General features: G+C 42.5%; 3 protein-coding genes across 5 annotated transcripts in view; all 3 read right to left on the bottom strand.

Annotated features, from left to right (window-relative positions):
- Positions 1–575: 575 nt before the first annotated feature.
- On the bottom strand, positions 576–8,655 carry trabd (TraB domain containing). Its single transcript, XM_083762420.1, has 10 exons — positions 8,590–8,655; positions 8,211–8,245; positions 7,756–7,834; positions 7,162–7,328; positions 6,860–7,000; positions 5,749–5,859; positions 5,037–5,176; positions 4,434–4,606; positions 3,535–3,631; positions 576–3,181 (listed from the first exon to the last, which is right to left on the bottom strand). The coding sequence occupies exons 2-10, from the start codon at positions 8,235–8,237 to the stop codon at positions 3,010–3,012; spliced, it is 1,107 nt and encodes a 368-aa protein (XP_083618546.1). The 5' UTR covers positions 8,238–8,245; positions 8,590–8,655; the 3' UTR covers positions 576–3,009.
- Positions 8,656–11,966: 3,311 nt separating this feature from the next.
- Positions 11,967–20,871, bottom strand: panx2 (pannexin 2). Its single transcript, XM_083763371.1, has 5 exons — positions 20,641–20,871; positions 18,289–19,403; positions 15,767–15,902; positions 15,135–15,320; positions 11,967–14,469 (listed from the first exon to the last, which is right to left on the bottom strand). Exons 1-5 carry the CDS (start codon positions 20,867–20,869, stop codon positions 14,156–14,158), a joined length of 1,980 nt encoding a protein of 659 aa, XP_083619497.1. The 5' UTR covers positions 20,870–20,871; the 3' UTR covers positions 11,967–14,155.
- Positions 20,872–21,178: 307 nt separating this feature from the next.
- Positions 21,179–26,679, bottom strand: part of mlc1 (modulator of VRAC current 1) — a 22,883-nt gene continuing 17,382 nt past the window's right edge. For 2 of the 3 annotated variants that reach the window (XM_083763373.1, XM_083763372.1), the window contains one exon: positions 25,437–26,484. In XM_083763373.1, the coding sequence (XP_083619499.1) occupies positions 26,404–26,484 (81 nt within the window). In that variant the 3' untranslated portion in view covers positions 25,437–26,403. Of the gene's footprint in view, positions 21,320–23,110; positions 23,252–25,436; positions 26,485–26,679 lie in introns of those variants that run through there. The other variant, XR_014569158.1, reaches the window with a different exon arrangement.

The following is a 26,679-nucleotide window of genomic DNA, read 5'->3' on the forward strand; positions in this document are numbered from 1 at the left end:
ATATTATCAAATCAATTAATGTCATGAATTGATCATTTACATAATGATGGAAATTAATGATGTGACATGACATTGGGATGTGCTTTTGGCGGAAAGTCTGGTGCATGACGCAATGTTAACTAAAAAATGCACTAAGCAAGTACTAAAGAAAACAAATAGAACTACCTGGTGAAATAAAAGAGGTCAAGGTCAACCAAAAAAGCCATCTGAGGCAACACAAGCATTATTTAGAGAAACGAATACTGATTTGACCAATCTCTCTCTCTTTCAATCTTAATTATCCAAGTTAATCCAAATGCAATTTACTCACCTCTCTAGCTTCATGCACTCAAACCACTTTATTTCAGAACTGAGAATTGTTAACTCACTGTGTTCAAACTAAGTCCTTGAATAATTCTCACACCTCAATATTAAATTGTCTACTTTTTCCATAATGTAAAACATTTAATAAATTATTTGGAAAATGGTCTGAAGCAGCCTAATGATCTAAAATAAACATGATTTGAACATGCACGGTAATACGGTATGCCTATTATTAGCAGAACTAAATTTACCCTTTAACTTCTTATGCCCCAAATGACTGGCTAGCCCCGTTTTGTAGCAATTGTAGAAATATTACAGGCCTTCATGAAAAATGTTCAAGCACGTTCAAATCATGAATACTTTACATTTACTTCAGAATTTTAAAGTGGTGATCCCACTCTTTAAATGTGATGTCACTATATCACTGTCATTTCGATTGGGTTTTTTGAGAAACCAAAAATACACAGGGAAGATATATTATATTTGAATACTCTAACCACACCTGGGGGTCTATTAGAGTAATGTTAACTCCAGAGTCCATAGACACATGATAATAAACAGAAAAAGTACAAAAATCACAGCACTCCATCTTTAACAAATTCTTAAATGTTGTTTACATTTTGTAAGGCAATTTAACATTGAGGTGGTTGGCCACTCTTCCAGTTACCGCTAAAAGTACCCCTCCCAAATTAAGAAACAATGTACCAGGAATGTCAACAAATCACGTTTCACCATGAACAGATACTGCTATTAGACCATACAGTACAGCTCAATGTTGTTCTCAGTAGGATATCTATGGGTCAAAGGCAGCATGTGTAGAAGTCCAGATTTATACTCGTACAATGAAGTTGTGCTCCAAAAAAGATCAGATCTATGCAACGCGTGGCGACTGGTGAGCTTGTTCTATATTTAGCATGCGACACCATCATACGATGGAGCATAGATTAGATATAAGGATATACTTCCAAGACCTGACCCATTTTCCAACTATCATGGTGAATTTCCACTTTTATAAATGGATTTCTTGACAAGGTGCATAACTGCATATCTTCTAATGTCCAGTATGGACCATTAGTCAAGAGTTAGACATGTGTTTAAAGCATACATTTGAATGTTGCTCTTTAGTCTCAGAGAAAGGGACCTGAGTTGCAACTGTACTTGGACCACTTCTTTCCATCTACACCAAATCTCTTACCCCAAAATTGCATTGCAAAAAGCATTGATCTGCTATTTTTGGCAAATGTTTACCCCCAGAATAGGGATGCTGGGGTTGAAGTGGTTAAAAGAGGTCTTGTATCAAATGTACAATATGCTTACAAAGTTAACTGCTGTTCCTGAGGCACGTTCAAGCCAACCGCATGTCAAGTTTCAGCTCAGAGGGTGTTGAGAGACCAGGATACCATTTCAGTTCACAATGGGGGAGGCAGCACATCACTAAACTTCCATACACACACGGCAAAAGTATGGAAAACTTCATTAAAAATAGCAATGCATTACATACAGACAGTATCTACATATTCAATTTAGGAATAGGCCTATGTATAAATGCATATGCACTTTTGCCTTTTCAGCATGAGCCCTTATGCCTGAGTCAGACTTAGTTGCACCAAAAATAGCAGAACATAGTCATTGACATAGTCTCTCGAGCCAAACTGTTGACTCCCACACAGCTATATAGCATTCAGAGATTGTAGAATAGTTGTCTGGCTATTGAGACCAACAAGCTCACAACATTGCAGCACATGAGCTTGTAGATCTGCCATGTTTGGTGCAGGACATTATGCACAACTAAGTATAAGTCAGGCTTTAGAAATGCAATATGAGGCACTTGTCTGTTGTGGCAAGCAAGACAGCGCATAGAGGAAATGAATGACTGTTATGTTAATCTTGTTGGTGGCCTAGAAATAATATATTACTTTAAAAAATGGAGAGAAACTACAGTACATTAATTTCCCCAACAAATAAATGCAAAATTAAACAGGTTGGCACTTTTACCAGGGTTATAAAACATGTATAGGCTACTACAAAAAAAGGAACCTTTTCTAAAGCACAGGGCTAGATTCAAGATCAGGGGACAACGATTATGCATATTTTGGTATCTTATCAAATGTCACTCTTCTACCCAATAAAGTGCTGCATACTGAATGAGCCAATGAGTAAACAGTAAACCTTTGGTTGGTGCCGTATCCAAGGATCTACAAAACCTTTAGAAAGGTGGGCCTCTCGGAAATCATCTCAGTCTGATTAGGCTGCGTCTTTCAAGGCGATACCTCAAGAAGCCACAAGATGGAACTCAAAGCAAACCTCATGTCATGTAAAACATGTGCCTCTTACTGAGTCATGATGAGTCGTCTTAAAAATGTTCAAGTCATTACAAGGAATGTGGGGGATATATGTAAAGAATTATTAGCATTTGTAAACATTACAAAACCAAAGCAAAAAAAAAAAAAGGGTTTTGCCGATACAAAATAATTAATTAAAAAAAAAGCAGAGTACTGTCATGGTTTCTTTGGCAGTACTGCCCTGCCGTGTCAACAGGGACACGGATACGAGGCAGGACGAGGTTCTTGAGGTCCTTGTTAGTTCATCCACCCCAACCCTCCCCGCCCTCCTGTCGTTAAGGCCATTGGTGATAAATGCATTGTTTTAATATTCAGAGGGTCTCGTCACAGACGTAGGTGGTCAGGGGAAATGAAGGAGTCACGGTCAAGCAGCGGGTGGTTGCAGATTCTCCAGTAGAGACTGGACAGCAGGTATAGACAGCAGCGCCCTGCCAATGCTTCCTCCAGCGCGGTAGCAGGCATACCCCAGCAATCCCATCATGCCACCCTTGAGGACCGTGCGTAAAACCCAGCCGAAGCGCGACGGAGGCGCAACACTGAGGAAGAACGAGAAAGAGACAGAAAGATGCTGTAATTCTTTTTACTGATTTGAACTTTGAGTGCCCCTCCTATGACCAACTTTTGGTGTATGTGCACCAATTTGTCCTAACACAGACATTAATTGCGTTAACAAACATTGAAGACGAAGGTGAGGATGCAAATTCTTATTGGCTGGAATGAGATGATGTACAATGATAAGATCACCCCTCACAGGTGTGATTTTTATTAATGAATCGATATGGACAATCTAATTATCGACTAAATCAATTAGTCTGAGTGAGTAACCACTTAAGACCTATATGTCGCACAACATTATCACACAAACATCTTTGTGATGTATTAAACGTACCTCATAATCTCTTCAATGTTGAGTGACTTGTCCCAATTTTCATTTATGCCAAGGACATGACCCATTCCTACGACTCCCACGACCACAGCAGGCACTTCTGTAAAGGTAAACAAAGTATTGTCACAAGAAGAAAAAAAATCTCATGTCCCCAGGGCTCGAACAAGGTCACAGTTAAAATTGGTCAATTAATCACTTTCAATTTGCTGTCTCAAGTTTGAGCATTATCATGACATTACATTTATAAGTGAACATTCCCCCCCCCCCCCCCAAAAAAATCTACAAGCACAGAATGGGTGCTTCCAGACAGTGGAGTCACGAAGATGCCAAAAGACCCGAGCGGCAGGCGTCTCTTCCGGGTTTTTAGACGTGGAAACTCTTTGCTGCGTGGGTGGAGCTTCATTTCCATCCACCAGGGTCTAAAAACCAGGAAGAGACGCCTGCCGCTCGCGGCTTTTGGCATCTTCGTGACTTCACTGTCTGGATGCAGTGACAGTGTTCCAATGTTCGAATGTCCCAAGGTTGTGCGGGAAGGGCTTGAACCATCAGGTGTGTTTAATTTGTCATTTGTAAAACAAAACATCCAAGCAAATACTTCAAATATAAATACGTAGTACACAAATGATTCTCCAATCCAGATGCAGTCCAGGAGAAATTGTGAATAAGTTATCATCATACTATAATTCTAACAATGTCTGTCTGTCTGTGTGTCAGAGCCGTAGCTCCTCATTGCCTGCACCAATCGCTCCCCCTTTTCACACAGGCATTGACCATATGAATATGGAGGGCGTAACGAAGCCCTTTTTTTGATTTGACACATTAATGATTATTAATGAATTTAGGGGGGGGGGGGAATATCTCACAACGGGTAAGGGCTAGTATATATAATAAGCAATACACACTCTGGGCGTTAGGGGGCGCCTCCACACAGCGTGCAGCCTGGCGTAGAGTGTGTGTGAGGTAGACATCTCTCTCAGCCACAATGGTCTGGTGGAGAGCAGGGAACTCTCCGATCATCTCTGACATGGTCTGCTCCAGTAGATCCTTCTGTTTGCACTTCTCTACGTCCTCTTTGCTGAGAAAATAGAAAAACAGTGTTAAGAGTGTACAAATGCCTGTTTTTATTTCTCAATTTACTTCTATATTTGTAAAAAACAAAAAATGAAAAAACAGAACGTTAAAATAAATTAAAAAAAAGTGTACAAATGGACCCCTGAGTCAAGTAAACATAGAATGACGGGACATGGCATACAGTATCTGTTGATCTTTTCATGATTAAATGCAAAAAAGCTAATCTCTTAAAATAAATAAACCAGGCTTTGCCGTTGTTGTTAGCTTACAATGTAATTTTTTCTGAAATGAATGCCATATTTCTTCATAATTTCACTATTAAAACACTACTTTAAAATTAAAATAAAAAACTGTATTGGACATACAAAGTTTCCACCAGACACGGCCGACAGGGGGAAAAAAATCCCCTGTCTCAAGGGATGTAATGTTGATACCTGATGGGGTCAGAAAGGAAGCAGAGTCCCCAGGCCAGACGTGCCTTCTGCCACAGGCTGAGAGCAGCGATGGCCCTCTTGAACGTCACAGGTATGGGCCTGTCCCCCAGGTGAAACTTACAAAAGGGCACCCGTCCAGCCTTTATAGGATGAAAAAGGTCAAAGCTGTGAGCATTACACTTAGACACACCCTAGGTATGCAATGTGTGGTCCAAACATATTTTTAGGGAATTGTGCAACAGTTTATTTTCATCAATAGTAGAATAAAAATTTAATAATTGTTCATATCATTATAGCACAGCATGTCATCTTTTTGGTAATCTCTCAAGACAGATTCTGCTGTTAGCACCACTGCCTTAAACATAAGCAACCAGGAGGAAGTGGATTATAAAGGGGAGGAGCCAAACCGTGTTCCCATTTTACACATAAAAGAGCATTTTTTTTATGCATTTCCAAATTGTCACACATTGAGTGTGTGTGTGTGTGTGTGTGTGTGTGTGTGTGTGTGTGTGTGTGTGTGTGTGCAACACTGTGACCTTATCTCCATTGTGTAATAGCTGATTATGTGGTGGTTGGTGGGGTAGGTGGGGTAGGGTGAGCAAGCAATTTGTGTATATATGTATGCATTTGTATATCCATTTGTATCTGTGTACTAGATGTTGTGTATTTGTGTACAGTATGCTTTTTTGTATTTTGTGCGTGCACGTGTCACCTCTTTGAAAGCCTCCCTGAACTCTCCTCCAGGAGCCATGCCCAGTTGCTCTGTGATCTGAGCTGAAACTTTGAGCAGCAGGATCTGCATCAGGCCAGACATCAACCCGTTCTGATAAATACACAGGAGACAAAGGTTCAACGTCAATCCATCCAACCTGCAATTTCCCTGCAAAAACCTCCAGTGTTCATACTATGATAATAAGACTAGAGTGATGAGTTGAGAATCTCCTTAATTCCATGCCCTCGTACTGATAAATATGGAGAACTGGGGAGACAAGTCTTTGTCATTCACATTCATTAGTTAAATCTTCAGCATACTATTTGCCAAAACAATGTTCAGCTAGATAAGAAAAATGACATAATTGAGGTGCACACTGCCTTGCCGAAGTTAGTTTTTGAGTTCATTGAGGTGGACCTCTCACTTCCGGTTTTATCGGTTTCCTAGCAACCTAGAGCCATTCATACGTTGGTGAAGATCTAACATAATCAATGAAAACCCTGTAATGACATATGGGGGCGTTATTGGCAGTTAAGTGTTGGATTTGAAATTACGTCCAGGGACGTCATTGGTGGGGCAGTCAATTAATTGAGAGAGATAGCACACACTTTGTCCAGTAGCAAAAAAGAGAACTCGTTTGATTTCGGCAGGCTGAATTTTTTTTGACTTCTTTTGAGGTATGCTGCCAGCTCTATTGTAGCCGACATGCTCTGTTTGCTTCAAGCGAAATAGTGCTCTATTCAGCGTCTTTACATCGGCATAATTGATTGCATTGCTCAAGACAGTTGTGTCGTGTGACTCGTGTCTGGTGTGAACACACCTTTAGGCACAAAACTGTATTTGGTATCAGCAAACAAAGCACCATCTTATCTGTCATCATCTCATCAATATTTATTGAACTAACGGCTGTTGTTCTCCAGTGTTGCTTCACACTACAGGATAAGAGCCGTTATTGTACATAACATACAGCCTCTGCACAGTAAAATCCTCAGTATGTAATGGTTACTTACACAGTCCACTTGATTACATTTGTACCCACCTCAGAGTTACAAATGAATACTGGGTGTGTTCATTCCTCCATGACCTCATCACACCCTCTGGTAAAACTGACCTGTTTGATAGCCTGCTGCACCTTTTCCAAGTTGATGTCCTTGGCTTCCTTCAGCAACGTACTCTCATCCATCTTCAGCATGGACACTCTGTACTGGCAGAGCTCCACCACCACTACGTCTGGCTGCACCGCACGGATCGTCTAGGGGAGGGGACGGTGTTTAGATCTCCATTAGTCCAATGAATACTATAAACCAACTGCATTTACACTGCACATTTCGACTCTAAGGTTTGTAGTTCTGTTGCCGTGTTGTTCATACTTCATTCATATATTGTTTTATATGTTTAAAATAGGAGGCACACCATCGCAACGTCCTTTTTGCTGCTGTCGCTGAAGTGGGCGGTGCCCACCAGGTAGAGCACACTGCCGTCAGGGGCAGTCAGTTTGCTAACCGTCTCGGGGAGGTCGGGGTCAGTCTGGCGTCGCTGGGCTCGAACCTGCCACAGCAGCTCCACCGCTTCAGCATCAGCTTCCACACCAGGACAGAGAGACACAGTCAAGATAGGTCACACAACATGACACAGGACAGTTCTCAACCTGTTGAATTTCAAGGACCCCCAATTTGATATGCATTAGATTAGGCCATATACTCCCATTCGAAATCATTGTTTTTATTTATCTCCGAGACTCCAAACTACACGATAAAGAGTTAATTTAACTCTTGAGTGTGCAAATGGAACCACGTTGACCCTTTTGGGTTTATTTGGTTCCAGTTATATATTCTCAAGAGTTGCACACTCACAGTAACAGTGCAGTAGACCTGAGGAAATGACAAGGCAAACATTTGTTTTTCTGTTTTTTGTAAACGCATATTACAACATCTATGACGGAGCAGCTTATATTTTCATGCTACACTGAAAAACAAGGCAACCGCTCAGATATAATGAGGAACTTACATAGTCCTGGGGGGAGGCTTGCAGGATGAATAGCCCATTCATCCTCTGATGGCTCTTCTGAAGGCCCGACAGACTCATCCTGTCAAAATGTGGCAATGTATAAGAACAACAAATCTTACACCACCATATGGTCAAAGATGATGATCTCCCTCTCCCAGTCAAACCGCATGACTCAAAAACACCATTTGCATACAATTGCTGCTCTACCGGTTGCTGGCAAGTGGCAACTCATGCATTTAATTGAGGATATATTCAATATTGTGCATACATCATGAGACTCTGAAAACACTTAAGTGCTTTTACAGCATGCATACACAAATATTATACAAAGTTATTCCCAACAGCCCAGTGAGGGGTACCAGCCACAGCAACTGTCAAAGCATCACAAACCCTAACACAACATGCATTGTTTTACACACACACACACACACACACACACACACACACAAACACACCTCGGAGTTGTTGCTGTCCTGGTCCATGATGGAAACTGCATTGGATGAAAGACACATCATCATTGTACAAGTGGAACCAAATGGACCCTAATATACCCATTTGTAACTCTGGGAGGGGCAGACGTGCATGGAACCAGGTGGACATCTGGCTCCATATGTACCCGTCTCAGAGTTAGGACTTTTAAACTACCGTGGTTGTGCTAGCAAGCCAAGCAAGGTGACCAAATCATGACAGCTAACGCGTTGGTTAGCTAACATACTGCTAACACTATTGAGAAATACCTTCGAACAAAGTAAAGTACGTGTTTTCTTACCAACACTGGCACGGTCAAAGACAAAGTGGTGCAATGTATTCATATATAAAACAAACATAACTTACAGAGCAAGAAGCCAGCCCGTCTGTCAGCCTGTGATCTCTCCCCAGTCCCCACTTGCTAGTAAGTAGTAAGTACACGACTTGTCTCTGACAGCAGCCGCGGTGCATGCTGGTACTTGTAGTCACAGTCAGAAATGAAGCCAAAACCAAAAAATGAAATACCCAATGCTGGTTGGAAAGTACATTTACTCAAGTACGAACTCAACTTAAGGACAATTCTGTGGTACTTTTATTTCCTCCTTTTTTATATTCTTAAAACTTCTAATCCTTATCCACATATCTCAGAGGCTGATATTGTAACTTGTTTTCCTCCACTACAATTATTGCTGTAGGTCGCAGATTAGCCTACTATGAAAACCTGCAAAACCTGTCAGTCTGCCACGCAACCATATGGCCATCAATATATACCATATATGGCCGTCAATCCATCACGCTGCCACCCTTAGATCTCCATGGAGTTGACCTGTTCTGACATTCCATATGTTGATCTGACCTCATCAAACCCTGTACACTCAAGACACACCCCATATATGGTCAGTACATAATTCACTCCATATGTTGATCTGACCCCCCCATGCCAAAGCACAGCACTCGCCCAGCAGTCTGCCGTCACCCATGTGGATGCGTGCACCTCGCTTCTCGCCCTCAGGGCGTCTTACTGGTTTTACAGCATTTATAGTTACTTGATTTAGATGATTAAAGCTAAACATAAGTGATACATGATTATGTAGGACTACAGGTTAGGCAGCACAAGTAGGCTAATTAAAGCACCACACTGACCAGCTGCAACATTAAACGAACACATTAATGTACATACTACTATAATCCAATAAATAAATCATATATGATTGTGAAATGGGCCATTCTGCATATAATGAATGCCTACTTTTACATTTGGTGCTGAAAGTATATTTTGTTGCCAGACTGCCAGTACATTATTCAAGTGAATGCAGGATTTACTACAGTATTTCAGAATATTGTGGTCTTGCTAGTTGCTACTTTTACTTTTTTTTAAATCAAGTAGCCTACATAGGCCTATAACATAATATTGTACTTAAATTGTACGTAAATTACTTGATCACCCCGGCTGGGTCACCTGAGTCAGTGAGGGGTATATATGTATATTTGTTTTAGTTATTCTATTTATAGTGATTAGTTAATAGTGACTCACAGGAATAGACTACGTGATAACCAGGAATAGTCTGGTGACCACCGAAGAGACGGGTAGCAGCCGGAATGTATACGGCACCCGGGAGCAGTATGGGTTGGTGCCGCAGCCTGTGTCTTCCGTGAGGAAGAAGCCCAACAAACCCACGTTGAGGCCTTTAGGAGAGCCATTCAATGGCCAAGTGGAGCCTACAGTCTACTCTAGAACCATTGCGGCTCGAGAATCCACCACTCCTGAATGAAGTGCCGAAGCTGAGAGTCTGGTGCAACAGCAACACACAGGTGTTGGACCTGGTGAGAGCAGGAGTGAACCTGGTGAGACGTAGGAGCCGCCCGGAGTCTGACAGGACTCAACCCACAGAGCCTAGTCCTTCCACGCGCCAGATTGATGTGATCCTCCCGCATACCCAGTCACGTTCACCTCGGAAGTTGTTCGTTTTTCAATGCATGAACTGATGCGCATGCTCAGTGTTAAAAGCAACAACGAACATGCGCGACTAGGGAGGTGACGTCATCCTTCCTCAAAAACCGAGCTAGCGAAAAATCCAATATGGCGGTCATTTTTCAAGATGGCCGCCAAATAAAAAAGGCCTTTTGTGGCGGTTCTGGACAACCGGTTCTGGAATTAACAAAATGCTCCTGCAAACAAAGCTGTACTGGCAGGTGCAAATGTTTCCGTTCATCTCTTTCTTGTACAGCATTGTGCAGCTCTGAATGTGAATAATACATTACACAAAGTCTAGCCACTTCAGTATGAAAACTAAAAAAAAAAACTAAAAAAAAAGAAAATAATACAAAGAATAAAAAAATATATAAAAAAAAGAAAAGAAAAAATAAATCTATCTATCTACCTATCTATAATGGTGAAAATTTTCCTAAAATTTGTAAGAAATGTAGACATAGCCTAACATTTAGATGTGGCGGCCATCTTGAAATAGCACCGCCATATTGTATTCTTGGATGGCTCGGTTAAAAAAGTTAAAGAGGTGACCCAAAGGAAGGTTCATGGCAAATGTCACGCTTGTATCACCAAGCGAACAACCGTTCCAATGATCTTCTATATTTCACGATTTTTGTGTGCGTGTGTACATCTGTAATCCACGTAACCCGAGAACCGTTCGCCCCACCGACTTCAAATTCGACACACACGTTCCACACACCCACAGGGAGTGCAGTGCCCGGTCTCGAGTCGGCCGCACCCACGGTTGTCCAGAACCGCCACAAAAGGCCTTTTTTATTTGGCGGCCATCTTGAAAAATGACCGCCATATTGGATTTTTCGCTGGCTCGGTTAAAAAAGTTAAAGAGGTGACCCAGAGGCATGTTCATGCCAAATTTCACGCTTGTATAACCTTGTGAAAGATTCTCTCCCAATATGGCTCTAGCCACTTCAGTATGAAAAATAACAAAAATAACAAAAAAATACAAAAATAATATAAAGAATTACAAAAAAATTACAAAAAAAAATCAAAAACTATCTATCTATCCATCTATAATGGTGAATTTTTTCCTAAAATTTGTAAGAAATGTAGACATAGGCTAACATTTAGATGTGGCGGCCATCTTGAAATAGCACCGCCATTTTGGATTCTTGGATGGCTCGGTTAAAAAAGTTAAAGAGGTGACCCAGAGGCATGTTCATGCCAAATTTCACGCTTGTATCCACGAGTGAAAGATCGTTCCTATTATCTGCTGTACTAATAGGCTCTGGGCACACTTGACGCGTCAGGAGCGTCAGTTGAAGCTGAAGTTTTCTTCTTCGTGGGGTTTTTAGACAGCTGGTGGATGGAAAAGAAGCTCCACCTCCGCGCCCGACGGACGCGACGGACAGCTTCACTGCTTCACTGCGTTCACTGCGTTCGCAACTATCACCCCGGCTGGGTCACCTGAGTGAGGGGTCTGATGTTGGGAGACCCGAAACCCCAATGACCTTGGGATGCAATGTATTTTTGTTTTACCTAAAGTAAAGGTAACCAACTGTGATTGTTATTTTATAATGTGATTATATTAATTCAAGTTGTCTCATTGCTACGTCTGGTACTTGAGTTTTTCCCCGGAAGCTGTCAGAGCCCTAAGTGAGAACACGGAGAAAAACAAAAACATAGGAATGAAAAAGAATGAACACAAAATGTATCCGGCTACAGCTGTCACCAGCAGAGGCATAAAAACCACAACAAATAACCTACTACGATTTTTTTTAATACATATATTTTATTTTATTGAATGACAGTACACTACGTATTGTATAACAGACAAAATATGTGATCCCTGCACAACAACTTCAGTCTCTTATGTCTTATACCATTACCACAAAGATTTCACTTTGTGAACGTCTGGTAGTTTACAGCAGTGGTTCTCCAACATTTTCATGTCAAGGAACCCCAGATTGATATGTATTTGGCCGCAGACCCCTTTCTGAATATATTGTTTGTGCCAGGGACCCCCATAAAGAGAAGATATGGGTTAAAAAAGAACCTTGGCATGTTGGTCAAACTGAATTTGATGCTATAGTAACTCATTTTGTTGGGAACCCCCTGAAGGACACCTAGAGGTCCCGGGACCCCACTTTGAGAACCACTGGTTTACAGGACCTAAAATGAAGCAGATCTGTGTTACCTATGGGCCTATAACATGCTTTCACACACTGTTGTGCTACAAGTGATAAAGTGCTTTTAGATGCATTTAGTGTGCTTGTGTGGTCTAAGCCTGTCTACAGATCTACAAGCACAGGTCTTGCTATTTTCAGTATGCGACACTCGTGTGCAACTAAGTATAAATCAGGCTTTTAACAGAGGGATCATGTGCCAACCAGTTGTCATGGCAATTAAATAGCCTATTTCTTTTTTATGATTGGGAGGTTAATCCGGTAAACGAGATGAGGAAAATGGAAATGTTTTTCCTCTGTGTCCCAGAGACGGGGTCACACTGGTCGACATCATGAGTTTACGAATTAATTAATTCAACATTTTGGTGACGGTACAATATGAATTAATTTTTGCCTGTGTTCGATTCAAATTGATGCAGTTGATGACATTTTAGTGGTATGGAGTCTTTATGGTGCGAACGGGTAGCAACCAGCAATTCAGCCAATAACAGCTACATCTCCATTTCATACACTTCACATCACAACGTTCTCACAAGAAAACAGCAGACGCAGATCACACACACACACACACACACACACACACACACACACACACACACACACACACACACACACACACACACACACACACACACACACACACACACACACACACACACACACACACACACACACACACACACACACACACACACACACACACACACACACACACACGTCCAATAGCCACCAGATGTCCAGTAGCTATTCAGCAGATTCTGCCCCCATGCTTTTAGACAATACTATTGTACACACAGTGACATTTTGAAGTGAATGTCTTTTCCTGCACTGCCCTTATATCAGTTATCTCATACACTTGTTAGACAATGTTCCAGTCTGTCCTTCAGTGTTTATTTCCCATTAGGTCACTGAACATGGTGTGGCGTGAATAGATCATACTTTGTGGCAAAGATGAATCCATGAAAACATTGCGTCTCATATGAAACATGTCAACCGTAGTGTCCGTATTCTGGGTCATAATAGGTGAACATTCTTCTAAAATAGCCTAACTACAAACTCAGTAGAGCTCAACGTGGCTCGTACGTATTCTTGTAGATTGGCCATTTTCACTATTTGACATATAACAAAGTATATAGGGTTTAAGTTGTTAAACACCTCATAAACACATTGAAACATGTTTTAAGCGCATACATTATTGCCACAAATATATTGTGATCTTTTGCATATTTTCTGTGCAGTTTTCAACAAGTGTATTGTGTGATCTACCTGTCTACTTGGCAATAAAGGGATTAAGCATTGTCGCACGTACGTTCAATGTACAGTACATTTAGTTTGAAGCCATAATGCAGTCCTCTACTCCTCATTGACGATATGCATTTTGTTTTACCTTCAGCCCTGTTCATTCCTTCCCTTTGCATCACAGATAATCTGCACCCTAGCACGCTGTTGAATCATATCACTGCTGGTTTCATTGGTAGGTGATATCTGGCATCTGCACAGTCATCCTGAGACATGATTGCCTAATGCCTATACATTGTTGTCCACTGTTAACCGCATTAATCTTTTGTCTCACTGGATTCTTTGATCTGCATCATGTCAAACGACAGCTGTTTGCATAAACCTTTCAGGGCGTTCCTTTTCGGTTTCCTTTTCTGCTTCAGTGTCTGCCCATATCACCCACACCACAGAACAGTTGAGTGAAAGAGAGCAGGTGACTAATTGGTAGGAGAGGTGATTTGGCATTGCGGGGGTTCATGTGTGCAGATTGCAGTGTTAGGGTCGGGTCGGGGGTGTGAACTCAACATTCTCCAGCTGCAATGAGCTCCACAGGTCTCTCTGCCAGTCGGTCTCTACAGTCAGCCTCTTCCTCGTCCTCGTCAAAGAGAGCATGGTGCATCAGCAGCTGGTGTCCAGAGGCAATGGTCAAAGGCCCAGGCTGAGTTTCGGGCTGTTCCATCAGACTTAGAGGTTCAGTGGAGGTCTGGGGGCTGAGGGCGTCTTCACTGGAGGGCGCATTGGGGCTGACGCCATTCACGTAGGCAGTGGTGGTCAGGGTCACCGATGTAGAAAAGCCAGCAGCGTTGATCGACTCTGGAGTGTCTGCCTTCTTTTCTGAAGAATGAAAGAGTGAAACACAATAATGGATGAAACCTACGAACACAAACACATGTGTGTCATCAGCATGGCACTGTGACACTCTTGTATTCATGAACTACTTGAGCCCTAGTTGAAAAATAGAGGAAATAGTAGACAAGTAAGACCGCGAACGCGGGAAGCAAACGCAGCTTATTATTATCAGTTTGTGTGTGTGTGTGTGTGTGTGTGTGTGTGTGTGTGTGTGTGTGTGTGTGTGTGATACCAGATACTCTAAATTAAAACCTCCCATATCACAGTGAAAAGTTCAAGTTCACCCCCAAGGCACAAGGCAAATAATAGTACTATGTATTACTATGTATTTTTTTTTTCTTTCTTTTTCTTGTCACTTATTTAACTTTTACACAAAAAAAAATGAACTGAGAGAAAATGAACATATAATATGAAACAAATTGCCTGTATAATGCAATATCTATTACCTTATAATGGCAATAACACTCGTAAACACATGGATGCGATCCTGGGCCCCCCACAGGACATGCTTGGGTCTCTCACATGGGTAACATGCAAAGGGGAATCCCCCCCTTGGCCATGAAGGGAGAGAGTGAGGCAAAAATATTTGTTGTGCCTGGTTGCCAAGGTGGCATATTCCACCCGGGAACAGAAAGAGCCTAAGAGGTTACCTGTCATTGCAGCAGACACATGGACGACAGTGTGTGTCCCTTCAAGGAACACTGCATCCAGTGGGTGAACTGAGGGCAGCGGCTCTGTAACAGTAGCTTCCACTTTGGGCTTAGTGGGGGTCAGCATGTACGGGTGGACGTCCAGATAGAAGTTGCGAGTGTGTTTCTTTTCTATCCCACTTACATCTGTAGTGAAAATGCAGCAGATTGACTGGAGTTATGTTCATTAACAACTTACATTACAATGTAACATAAATGTTTGAGATGATTTCATCAATACTGTAATTTTTGTCATTATTCATTATGCCTTCCATCATATATTCAACGTAAGACCTTCACACCATAAGATATAAATGCAGATGATATGCATGCCATTCCCAGTCTCTCTCTCTCCCTGTTTAGTGTTTCCTGTCTATCTCCATGGCAGAATAGACCAAAAAATATCTTAAAAAGAAAAGTGAATGTGCAGCCCAGATGAGACACTCATGCCTCATAGCATTTCCGTAGCATTTCCAGTATATCATTTCCAGCATAGCGTTTCCAGCATAGTGCAGTAACAAATCGTACAGTTATATGGGACACTCCCAAAGACAATTCAAAACAAAAAATCCTTGGTGGACACAGCCAATTACCTTTAGCGGGAGGATGCTGTGTGCTCTTACTATCCAGAAGTGGTGCAATGAAGCTGTCCGCCACCGTTTTCCGTCTGAGGGGCTTGGGTTTATCAGGCTTGGTGTTCGTTTCCAAACGTGTCATAGTCAGGGGTTCCTTTGCAAAGGACAGAAAAGACAAGTCATTCAACATGTTTGTTCCTGTTTACATCTCTGCACAGTAAAAAAAAAAAGAACTCAGTGTTAATTTAACTCTGAGAGAAATTGTACATTTGGTTCCAGAGTTACAACAGACCGACGAGTGTGTGTGTGTGTGTGTGTGTGTGTGTGTGTGTGTGTGTGTGTGTGTGTGTGTGTGTGTGTGTGTGTGTGTGTGTGTGTGTGTGTGTGTGTGTGTGTGTGTGTGTGTGTGTGTGTGTGTGTGCGCGTGCATGTGTGCATGTATATGCGTGTGTTTGAATGATTGAAGAACAGGGGGATATGAGGGCATTGTATGAGAGTTGTGTGGAATAGTGAAAGTGTGAGTTCTAGTGCTACCCTTTTGTACACAGAGACCCCTTTTCCACCGGTTGGTTCCCAATGGGAACCGGTTCAGTTCTTTTTGGTTCTTAGTCCATGAGCCCGAGCTCCAAAATTGGAACGAATTGTGTGGACAAAACTATACCTATATTAAATTGTTTATAGGAAGTAAATTCATATATGATAACCCTTCCACAGCTTTGTCATATTTTCTATTTTTTGCATATTGTCCTATAATGCCTCATTTGCATATTAAAACTATGTAAATTGGGGGCACGGTGGCACAGTTGGTAGTGTTGTTGGTAGTGCTGACAGCTAGAAGTCCTGGGTTCGATTCCCGCTCGGGACGCTGTGGGTGCTGGCGGCGTGTTTCTGTGTGGAGTTTGCATGTTCTCCCTGTGTCCCCTAGGGTAGGTACCCTCACAAAAAACATGCAGTAATCCTGGTCTCTAAACTGCCTCCCCCTGGCCAGCCGGGGCGCCTGATGGAGGGGAAAGGAACTGGTTGGAATAACGTGTTCCTTCCACGCGCTACGTCCAACCAGGGAAACTACCCCCTGTCATGTGTAAAGGAGCAACTTGGACACTCATGCATGAAGGAAGCATGAGTTCAAGTCTGTTGCTCTCCCCAGGTTGGCGGAGGGTGTGTAGAGCCCAGGATCACATTAGATGATTAGATAATTGACACAGGGGTGAAAAATGGGTTACAAAATCGTGTGATAAAAAAAAAAACAATGTAAATTTGTAATACAATAAATCATTGTCTTCGTGTAAGTAATCAACTGGGGAAGTTTCATGATGATAACAAACTAATATAGGTATGGTTTTGCCCACTCAATTCATAATTAACGTTCCAATTTTGGAGCTCTGGCTCATGGACTATAACCAAAAAGGACTGAATCGGTTATTAGTAATACATTTGCCTCATGTGTGAACTATGAACAGTGCATAGCTGATTATGATAGATCTATCATAGTTCTTAGAGAGCCAAATATGTTCTGAGGTGGTACTCTTGTTGTTGTTGTCTCCGTCAGGCTGAAGCCATGGCCAAGACTATGTTTTGCCCCCAGTCCGTCTGCCCGTGTGTCCATTTGTGAACAGCTAATCGGCCTCTGCCCCAAAATATTCAGATTGGCCTGTTAAAGTGTCACCAGGAGGACGATTTTGCTAAACCAGTATTTTAAGTTGTAAGTTATGCTTACAGATTTTGTCAAAATATCATGCAAATTGATATCTCTATAGCCAGATTTTTCATATTACATCCTGATTGGCTAAGATTGTCTTCCAAAGTTTGCAGGATTGTTCCGTTTTTAACAGAATGCCTCAAATCATGATTAGATTGGCATGAAACTTTGCACGCACATTCCTACTATTCCGAGGACAAAATGCTACCAGGAAGCTAGCCCCTCCTATAAACAGCTAGTGTAGATTCTGTCTGAACACAAATGCCATTGACAATAAATGAAAAATGAAATAATAAATACAGAATAGAGTTCAAAATCCTCCTCCTAACCTATAAAGCTCTCAATGGTCAGGCACCACTATATCTCAAAGAACTCATTGATCCCTACAAACCTAATAGAACACCAGTGTGTTCACAGTATGCAAAAATGCATACTGTCCCAAAAATATCAAATATCAAGTCCCAGGCAAAGGGTTTGGTCCGTGGGGCTGACAATCTCATGCATATTTATGACTAGATTAAAAACCTTCTTTACGACAAAGACCTTTTTTGTTGTGTGGGTGTGATATATATTATCTGACAGCATTGTTTGGATTTTGTCCAAACATTATGCAAATTGGTTCACATTATCTCTATGGGCATGTGATGAAGACGTATCTGTCCGAACTTAAGTGATAAAATAAACGTGTTCTATATTTTTATTCAATACTGATCTAACCAGTAATGATGTTGTAATGTAAAATCTAGAAACATTTTTATATTGAAATAAAGATAATATCGGATCTAACCTAAGTGCATTCAATGTACAGTAAACATGAAGATTGTGATGACCAGTGACTTACCTTGAACGGTTGAGGAAGTGGATGTGAGGATGTCATCCACTTCATCTTCTTGCGGGGCCGTTTGATAACGTGCGGATCCATGCCTATATCACCCACTCCAACGACAGAGGGATCCATGTCGGGGTCTAAGGTCTGCATACCAGTGTCCCTCACAGTGGGCGTGGCATCGTGATTGGATTGGGCCAGGGCAGCCAGCAGTTGCCTCACCACGTTGTCATACATGAGGTCACTCTCGTTGGTGATGAAGTCCAGCCGGTTAAGGGACTTTATGTGGTCCCTGTTCTCATTGCAGAACATCGCCAGGATGTTGATGTCGCAGAACTGTGACTTTTGCCAGCGGCGCCGTTTCTTGATGCCGACTTTGTGCAACTTGTCGAACACAAAGTTGGACTTGCGCACCACAAACAGATGGAGCAGATTGAGCAAGATTATGAGGTTCATGGTGCAGAGCAAAGCTATATCTACCGCCGCCATGATGCGCTGGAGCTGCACGGCAGGCAGCTTACAGTTGACACTGAGCTTGAGTTCCAAGTAGCTGGTGGTGTCCGGCGGCCCCCCCAGGGCGCAGGTGAACTCATTCTGCCGCTGGCGGGCATAGTAGGCGCTCAGGTAGGAGATGGGGATGGAGCTGAGGCAGATGATGCCCAGGTGGCGCGCCAGGTAAAGCTTTGCAAGGAAATTGCTCTGCCCGCGTCTCTCCAGGTACTTCTCGAACAAGTTCTGCTCGGGGCTCTTCTCCTTCTCCGCATTCTCTATGATCTCCCGTCTCTCGCGCTCCGTGATGCCGGGCCCTTTGGACTGGATCTGCTTCTCAATCTTTGGGGCCCGACCCTCCGCAGCCCGGTGGTAGCAGTTGTCGATCTCGTGGAGCAGGAAGTTGAGCTCGGAGGTGAGCCTCGTGGACCCGAGGAACTCCCAGCCCAGCGCGGGAATGTACATAATGCCAGCGAATGCCAACAGAGCATAGGGCAAGAACTTGTGTTCAAACAATGATGGCCGAAGTGCAGGCTCCACCCCAGGTACAGCGTCACGCAGCTCCGTCCAGCAGTAGCCTCGTGCGTACAGTGCCTGGTCTCTGGTGAAGTTATGTGGTGTGTAACAGTATATTGATTCCTCTGGGGAGAATAAAGATTGAGAATCATCAGTACACAGACACACACAGTTACTGTAAGCTACAATACAGTGGAAAGACATAATGCATGATGATGATTGATGATAATGGGCTTAGCTATAATAAAATGTGTTAAAGTTGATGAAAATTGTGTTACCCATTGAAACAATTGGTTTTATTCTAAAAAAGAAATGATGTGATTCTTGTCGGCAATAAGCGACACCTGATTCATTCTGCAATATGTACAACTTCCTTTGGACATGGATTCTTTGTTAGTATGTGATTTATATCTGTATCTCTGAACATCCTTCAATTATCCTTTGACAATAAATCAATATGAATATCCAGGTTGTTCTGTCCATCAGGCACAGCGATAGAGCGGGTCCAATGAGCTTCACTGGTCTATGTAGGTCAGGGCTACAGGACCCTGAGCTGCTCTTGTGACTTCTATTTAATAGATGTTGAACTAAGTGCTATGAATGCAGAGCAATGATGGAAAAGTTTTGTTATCAGAGGGAATGCAGATATGTGGCGTTTCTAATAATAATATCATAATAACCATCTATATTTGATAGAAAACTTTTCAAAACAGTGCTTAATATGCTTCACAGCTGCCAACGAGAAACAATGGCAACAGGTGATAGATGTTAATTTTTAACGATTCATCTGGTTATGACACAATTCATGCATCATACGACAGTGTCACAGAAATGTAGCGAAATTTGTCGAACAGCTCTAGTCTAGCCTTATAATTACATGCCCAAAATAGCTGATAGCAGGTTGAATATTAATGCTCAGTAAGGGGGCCTTCTTTTGTTTTTTCCCGTGCTACATACTTACATCAAATACCTATTTATAACCCTCTTCCATCTTCCTCCTTCTCAGTTGTTGCTCTCTGATTCCATTTCTTAGTGTCTTCCTTGTATTGTGTCATTTATACTCCATAGTTAGTGTGACGACGGCGTTGCTCGCCAACTCTTGTCAGCAAGCGACACCAAGTACACATATATGGAACTTATCTCTCCCTTTTGCAGGTTTCAGCAGGGAGAAAATATGCCTTTGTACAATGTAAGATAAAAACATGTTTATTTTGCAACTCAAACTGTTCTAACAAAGTTCCAATAAACGTATCATGACGTAGCAACTAATTAATGCACTATGCAAACTGTCTAAATTCCTCTAGTGACTAATAAACAACTGCACACTGACGATGTAAACACTTGTGGGACAGATCACCTCACCTGCAAAGTTTCGCGTGAAGACCAAGGTGACGAGCAGAATGGGGATAATGACAGTCCCTATGGTGACCACGCGATCGAAGGGCAGCTCCAGTTTGAGCTGGACCAGGAGGCCGGCCAGCGCCCCGTTCTTTTCATCCTGAGAGGAGCCCGGTAGTATGAGCTCCTTTAACTTTTCCCCAGCAAGCAGAGCCGTGGCCATGTCTAAGTTTTGATCAAGGAGGTTCTGCATCCGGGATTCCGGGACGCAACAAACGCAACAACTCTGTCCGGGATGACCAGAGGCCGGACGCTCCTTCCCTTACAGCTGAACACTCCGACGCAGAATCATGAAAATACATACAGTACACAAATATAAGCGCTCACAAAACGTGTGTCCCTTGTCCCCTTTTACCACACACAAGACAAGACTTGACATATGGCCTATCTTCTCCAGTACTGTGAATTTTCTCTGGTTACTGAGTGTCTTGCCCCGTAGAGTGGAAGTCATAATGTTCAGGAGACAGCTCGATCCAGCTGTGCTGCATCCATCCCTGTGTTTTGGTCCTCCAGTCTTGTTAAGACTGACCTCCGTCCACCACACACACACTATGGCAGTTAAAAGAATGACCAGAGCTTAGGAGTTGACCTTGTACTCCTGACGGGCTTCAGTTGTTGGCTAAAATCTGTCGCAGCACCTGTCCTGAAAGACACAAGTTGATAGACAGTTTCATTTTTGTTACATACAGTAAAATCCTCATCCATTTATCTATTTGTAACCCCGAGAGTGCAAATGGAACCGATTGGATGGGTCAGAGTTAGATAAGCGCTCACAGACATAATGATGACCGTAGTACAGTAGTCTTTCAGATTAGATATCATTATGCATAATGTGAATTTAATTTGGTTTAAATCTCCGGCAGGCATTCCTGCTTCCTTCTCACATTTTCTGTCATGCAGCCTATAAAGTGTGTGCCACTAACAGTCACTCAAAGATCGACGTGGCGTGAAATCACAGCGGCCGCGCATGGAGGAATTGCTGTCTTCTTAATTCAAGGACACTGAAGGACAAATATTATACCCTCTCTGGCGCAAGAATGCCCATAGGCTGCACTGCAGAACGGATACTGTAAAGTATGTCTGGAGGAAGGAATACAGATATTTTAGTGCATAGCGAAACCAGATTTTATTATGTTGTCTTAAAATGTGTTTGATACATGGGTTTGGGGGGGGGGGGGGGGGGGGGCTATGCATCCACCAGAGGGGGCTAAAGCCCCCCTGGAGCCATCCCTGCTATATGTCTCATCATCTATCTCTCCCTCACACAGTAGACTGCTTCCTTGTTAGTGGGTAATGAGTACATTTGCATTGGGAGTGGATCTATCCCACAAAGTTTAATGAGCACAAGAGACAATTAGCATATTCCAGTCAGAGGCTTACAATATACTGTAAGCTCTCACCCCATAGGATATTTTTTGTTGAAGTATAATCATTTTCAGTTTTAGATTGTAATCGCTGGAATCAACACTTGTAATCACTTCTGATGAATTTGAATTAGGCGTAAACCAAATAGATAGAATGTTATGTCCTCTGAACGGATATGTTGCTTGGTTGAGCAGGTTTGCCAGTCTGCCAGAAAGCTCAAGGACTTTGCCAAGGAAGCTCAGAGGAGAAACCAACTTTACATAATCACCGTTTAAAGGGGCAATATCCTATTTGAGATGCTCTCTGCTTATGGCAGCTCTGGGGACTCATACTTAACTGGCAGTGTTCCAGTGTGACAGATAATACCCCACAGTTGGCCATAGCTACAAGTGTTTAGAGAGGGAATCTCGCATTTCCTGGGTAATGTTGCATGTCAGTGGGTTATGAGATGCCCTACATTACAGACAGATGCAGTTAGCCTGCCGAACGATGATAAATGGACCAAGAGTATAGGCAGACGCTAGAGCATGTGGGCTGGTATTTCTTATAGGCTATATACTTCTGACGCCAAGATTTAAGTTCATTGTAGCCAGCTATAGCCAATGGAGAGCTGGCTTTCTTTTTGCGATGTTTACGTCTCTGACTCTAAAACATGCCAGTCAAAATCTAGAGCTGTCTGAACCCGGATCAATTAGAGCCGTTGCGGTGAACTGCAGGCATAACGCACAACCCGTTTCAGGACCAGAGCGGTGGACAGCTCCGAAATAGCCTAAAGACAAGATTCAAACCACCCGAGTGAGTGAGTGAGTGAGTGAGTGAGTGAGTGAGTGAGTGAGTGAGTGAGAGACCGCCAGAGTCGCTTTACCGGACTTGGACTTCGAGAGTGCTATACGGAATACCTGTGTCAGTTCAGCTGTCTACCTGTCCACGTCTGTATGACAAGCGCATGGAAGCCACGCTACATCCCATGGCGCACTATTTTCGTTCCAAACGCATAGGCCTACGATTGTTAAACCTCATTCCTATTCGCAGTGTTGGCGGTGGGGGAGAAAATAATAATAATACTCACCAGTCTTGTCACATCCCCGGCGAATCAATCAGCAATGCAAGAGTTAATCTGCAGTGCGGGCGAGCCGTTCCAGCGTGTATCCGGGCAGCACACCGGTTTATTCCGCCTTTACCCCAGCAGCCTCCCCTCCCCTCCCTTCCTCTGAGGTGCAAAAGATGAGATAATACACAACATGCAGTTGTTCATGACATCCTTGCTTGCAGCCTACTGTATACCGTCCTAAATTCAAACCACATCAAGTCCAATAGCTTACAACCACTTATTGTCAAAATGTCAACATATTATGACAGGCAGTCGAAAAATACAAACCGAAATTGTAGGTAGCCTATACACGCCAATGTTACTATTTGTATTTGGGCACCCTATTGAATACAGCAGGAGCAGGCAACCCTTATCCCACAATAGTTTACCACCGAACAAATGGGCAATGACACGGAATAACACGAAAATATAGGCTGTTGATGTCTGTTGCGCCTATATGTCCATTATTTATGTAACTGTCTGGGACTGTCTCACTCTCAATGCAATGCATAAACACCTGATACTTTGGGATAAGTTAAGTATAAAGTATATGCTCAGAGCAGAGGTGCACAGTCACAAGCAAGTATTGCAAAGTGCACCCAACAATGAACTGTCATTCAAAGTCAATATGCCACTTCTGAATTGTGACTGGAGTGTACGGCATGCAGTTAATCCAATCATTGAAACTGCAGGTAGCCTATCCATCTCGCTTTTAATAGGCAGAGCATGGAAACGAATGGTTTCGTTTTCTTGAGGTGAACAACACGTTTACTTCAATCGTCTTTGAGTTCCCATGCAACGAAAGCGCAGAAGAGGCGCGTTCCAGATGAGATGAGCGTCAACTCTGAGCTACAAAGTCACAGTTCCTCCACCTCAGCCGGTTTCCACCGGTTAGAGATGGCGCTCCTCATTACGTCTTCCAGTTCCAGGGTCTCTCTCCGCACTGCATTGTTCGTCGCATAATCTCAGAGATTCTCTTTCATGCTCTCGTCGTCATTAACTCTGTTAGCTTCTTGTCATGGCGGCATAAAGACTACGATATAGGTGCGGTAAAACCAAAACAAATGACCAACAAGAGAAAGTGAATGTTGATGTTCAGCTTCCACTGTGTGCTGTCAATGGTGCTGGAAAAAAAGGCGCGCGCACGCACGCACGCACGCACACACACACACACACACACACACACACACACACACACACACACACACACACACACACACACACACACACACACACACACACACACACACACACACACACACACACACACACACAATTTATGTCTTTCCACCACTGATGCCGCAATTAAAGTTGCCATTTAAGGGAAATTAATTAACATACTCTGAACTGAATTAACCCCACATATAAGCACTGTTCTTACACTGTGAAACTTAATTGTATATGTTGGCAATTTGAAAACTTTCATTGTGTTGAGTTCTGTGATTATTATTGTCTCCACCAGGCCGAAGGCATGGGGGTTTTGCACTCGGTATAGCCTACGGTACAGACTATAGCCATTAAAATGATAAACACACAAGTATGATATGAAATATTTTATTTGAAAAAATCAATAAAACAGAAATTAAGAGGTTGACAATGCATAAAATGTTAACAGTAAAATAAAAATACATATTGTTTACTTATTTCCACAAACATATTCAGACTCAAACTAATCACGAACCTATAATGTCTCACAGTAAAACACTGTGCTGATTGACAAATACATGTGGAAGGACACAAACAGGCCTAATAAAGAACCAAGACCCAGGTCTTATTATTGATTGGTCAATGGGGGAACTGGAATGTGTTTGGATTGCATTTATGCCCTATACTGGCCAGGAATACAATGAATTTGCACACATTTTATTGTGTACTACACCAGTGATTCCCAATCATTTTCATGTAGAGGCCCCCAAATGGGTCCCTTAGAGATAGGGTGAGAAGTTCAGTCACGTGGGAGAGACTCGGAGTAGAGCTGCTGCTCCTTCGCCTGGAAAGGAGCCAGTTTAGGTGGTTGGAACGTCACGGGATCCCCCAGGAGGAAGTCACTAATGTTGCCATGGAGAGGGAATTCTGGTGCTCTCTGGTGGAGCTTTTGCCCCCGCGACCCGACTACGGATAAGCGGTTGAGGATGGATGGATGGACCCCCAAATTGACATTTATTAGCCCGCGGACCCCCATTTGAAGAGATAATGCCAGGGACCCCATAAGATAAGATCTTTACGGCACTTGCATTAGTTTATAAATGGAATCAAATGCACCCAACTATCATTTAGCTGGGGACCCCCTGGAACTCCCTCAAGGACCCCTGGGGGTCCCCAGACCTCACTTTGGGAACCACTGTAGGCCTACTACACAATAAAATACTGCTAATGTTCTGCAGGATGTTGCAGTATCATATAGCTGACTTCCCCTCCACATAGTTTACCAGAAAGTTAACATTCAATTACTTTTTACTCGACATACAGTTGCTACCTATAAGTAGCTACATCACTTTCATCACAGGTCTTTATGAGTGACCGGTATTCACCATTGGCTCTGTAATTTTATTGTCTATGCTCGTCTGGTGTTAATTCAATAATTGTTTGTGTTTCCAAACTTGAGGAAACAGTCAGGTTTACTCCATTACGCCAATTTGCCCCACTCACTCCCACTGTATGCATATATTATTAAAGGGGCATACCACTCATTTTCAACATTTTACTATGTCATTAATATACCTTAGAGCTGGTGTGTGGAAATAATAAAAAAAAGTCCCCCCATTCTGTGTTTCCTAGAACTGTAGGTCTGAAAAAACCATTAACATTGTGAATCACATCTTGATGACAAAGATGTGATTTACAATATTAATGATTTTTTTCAGACCTCCAGTTCTAGGTATATTAATGACTGAATGTTGAAAATGAGTACTATGCCCCTTTAAAGCAAGTATAAAAACTCATATCACTAGCAATACCTGCATATAATATCACCAAATCTCTCTCCTTTCCACTCCTCTCTGAACTCAATACTTAGCTGAATCTCTTGCCTTTTCTCTAGCCTTTGCTCGAATGTTTCTGTCTCTATGTATTCCTCTGCATACAATGTCATTCCCAAAGCTCTTTATTCCTGTTCCCTCTTTGTTCACCTTCCTTAAGCCTGATTTACTTAATCGTAAAATGGTGTCACTCGGCGGAAATAGCAGAGTATTTCTCACAAGGCGTCACGATGCAGTGTTGTGAGCTCGTAGACCTGCAACGTACGATGGGTATAAATGATGCATTGCATGCACTCATTGGGCCATTTGGACCACCACAGCCTTCCACGCCTGATCTTTGTCAAAATCCTGCAGCGTTACACAGGGCACTTGGTGCTGAGGGGGGAAACAGAGAGAGAGAACAAGAAGGGATGGGAAAGGAGAGATTGACATGACATGCACAAGTATATATATATGAAGCTTAACGATTTAAAAACTTATAAGTAATCCTTTTTTCCCCTCTATACCAAAACACACCAAAAATAGCAGATCTACAATCTCACTGGGAGTCTCATTCTCTCTCTCTCTCTC

The sequence above is a fragment of the Protomyctophum parallelum genome, assembly GCF_964188405.1.
Source record: "Protomyctophum parallelum genome assembly, chromosome: 4".
NCBI lineage: Eukaryota > Metazoa > Chordata > Actinopteri > Myctophiformes > Myctophidae > Protomyctophum > Protomyctophum parallelum.